Here is a 2,235-nt window from a genome sequence, read left to right as displayed (position 1 = left end):
GCATGCTCTAACCAGGGTGTCCTAATACAGCATTTACCGACTTTTCTTACATTAAAACTTTTTTTTTTTTTTTTTTTTTTTTTTTTTCTTCTTCTTCCTTTAGTCGTATATATTTGATTTATTTAATTCTTTTCAAGTTTTTTTTCTTCTTTAGTTATAATTTCTTGGAAATTCATTACATGAATAAATATTTTTGTTCGGGAAACGAAATTTTTCTTAAAGTTTTTAAAATATACCGCATATTATTGTGTTGTTGTTTCTGTTTTTGTATTATATATCTACATATATATTCGATAAAATTGTTTTTGACGGGTACAAAATTACAAGGAATTCAATTTGATTATTCAGTATATTTATTAAAATAAAAAAAAAAAATAAAACCCTTGTCCACGTTAAAAAATTTTTCATACCCCTGTATATCGTTTGGATTTTTCCCTATAGAGCGCAGCACTAATTTTTAAATTTTGTTGGGCGTTAAAACTGGTTTTACGTTTTCTTCTTTTTTTTTGCTAAAAAAAAAAAAAAAAAAAAAAAAAAAATTATTACTTTATTATTAATGAATTTAATATTAATATTCCCGTAATTAGGTAACGTTTAAAAAATTAATAATAATAATAATAAAGAATAGCATGCTACAAAATATTATTAATTTATTTTATCGTTTAACCGAATACTTGCCGGCGTTTAAATCACAACTACTAAATTCACGGCTTTATGTAACACCTGGTCAAACAGACTCTTGATGATAAGACGATATCAGGATGATGATGTTGATGTTTTTAAAAAAAAAAAAAGCTTAAAAAACATTTTAAATTAATTTTTTCGATAAATCCAATCATCGTAAAAAAATTTAAATTTCCCTCTAATAAAATAATAAATTTAAAAAAAAAAAAAAACATTCATGACAGAAATTTTTCTTACACTTTTTTTTTTTATTTTGAAATGAGTTTTCTAGACAAACACATACAATATAAATATATATTTACATTCCGACTAAATAAAAAAAGAATTTTTTAAATGTCTCGTAATTAAGTTTGGCATAAATCTAATTTTTACCTTTAAATATACAGAGGAGTCGAAGAAACGCGTTCGAGTTATTTATTCATTTAAAATAATTTAATAATTTTCGGCTAATATATATATGAAAATTAAGATTTTTTTTGTTAACTTTTAAATGTTTAAAAAAGTCATTTAAAAGAAGGAAAAGGAAAAAAAAAAAAAAAAAACAAAAAAAAAAAAAACGATATTCATGCGATTGGAACGTTTGAAAAAAAGCGAGTACCATTAAATTAATATTTTTTTGTTTTTTGTTTACTTTTTATAACTTGAAACATTAAAATATTTTATTTTAATGAAATTTTAAAATTATCGTATTGGAAATTATTATTATTATTATTATTATTTATTGACAGAAATTTTTTAGCACGTAGTTTTGATATTCCTTTAGTTAATTTGTATTTCTCTTCTATATGTATTTATTTTATTATTTTTCCTAAAACGAAATATAAAATCAATTTATTTATTTATTTATTTTTAATAATGAACAACGATTGATTGAAAAGTTTTTTTTTTTTTAGAAAATTTTTAAAATAAATTTTTCAGAATAAAATTTTATTACTATATTAAAAATAACACTGCTTTGGCATTAACACTTTTAAAAATTACAAACCTACAAATTTTTTCACATATTAATGTTTCATAAAATATATATATTTCGTCCTATTTTAATTTCGACTTTTTTAAAAATAAAATCAAAAACCATTTTTGTCATTACGTTTTCGGCGCAATGTAAAATTAAAACCGAATGCTAATGATTTTTCGCAGCTTCTTTTGCAGCCATTATAAGAGGAGTTAAACTTGCCAAAGGCCTTGCTAATTTTAAAAATTGGTGTTTTAATAGTTCACTAGCCGAAGATCGTTTATCCACATCTACTTCGAGGCACTCATCTAAAAAGTCTTGAAATATCTGAGACAGTTTTTCCTTTTCTTTTATTTCGGGTTTCCCATTCGTGGCTATTAAATACAAAGCCTGAAGAATGTGAAGAGAAGAAGAAGAAGAAAAAAAAAAACATGAGTGTGAACTATTATGAGAATAAATTCAAAAAAAAAATATATTAAAATTAAAATTATAACTATTACCCTAAGGGGATTTTCAGTCAAGTACGGAGGTTCTCCTTCGATCATTTCAATGGCCATGATTCCAAGAGACCAGATATCTACTTTTGGTCCGTATTG

General features: G+C 23.0%; 1 protein-coding gene across 1 annotated transcript in view; it reads right to left on the bottom strand.

The window, feature by feature from the left end:
- Nucleotides 1–1,807: 1,807 nt before the first annotated feature.
- Phum_PHUM310720 (serine/threonine-protein kinase PAK, putative) overlaps nucleotides 1,808–2,235 on the bottom strand; it is a gene marked incomplete at both ends in the record, with an annotated part of 5,519 nt that continues 5,091 nt past the window's right edge. The window contains 2 exons of the mRNA XM_002427289.1: nucleotides 1,808–2,029; nucleotides 2,140–2,216. Coding sequence (XP_002427334.1) covers nucleotides 1,808–2,029; nucleotides 2,140–2,216 — 299 coding nt within the window. The remainder of the gene's footprint in view (nucleotides 2,030–2,139; nucleotides 2,217–2,235) is intronic.

This window comes from Pediculus humanus, genomic scaffold (genome assembly GCF_000006295.1).
Source record: "Pediculus humanus corporis 1103172107714 genomic scaffold, whole genome shotgun sequence".
Classification (NCBI taxonomy): domain Eukaryota; kingdom Metazoa; phylum Arthropoda; class Insecta; order Psocodea; family Pediculidae; genus Pediculus; species Pediculus humanus.
This window is presented reverse-complemented; position numbering and strand designations above follow the sequence as displayed.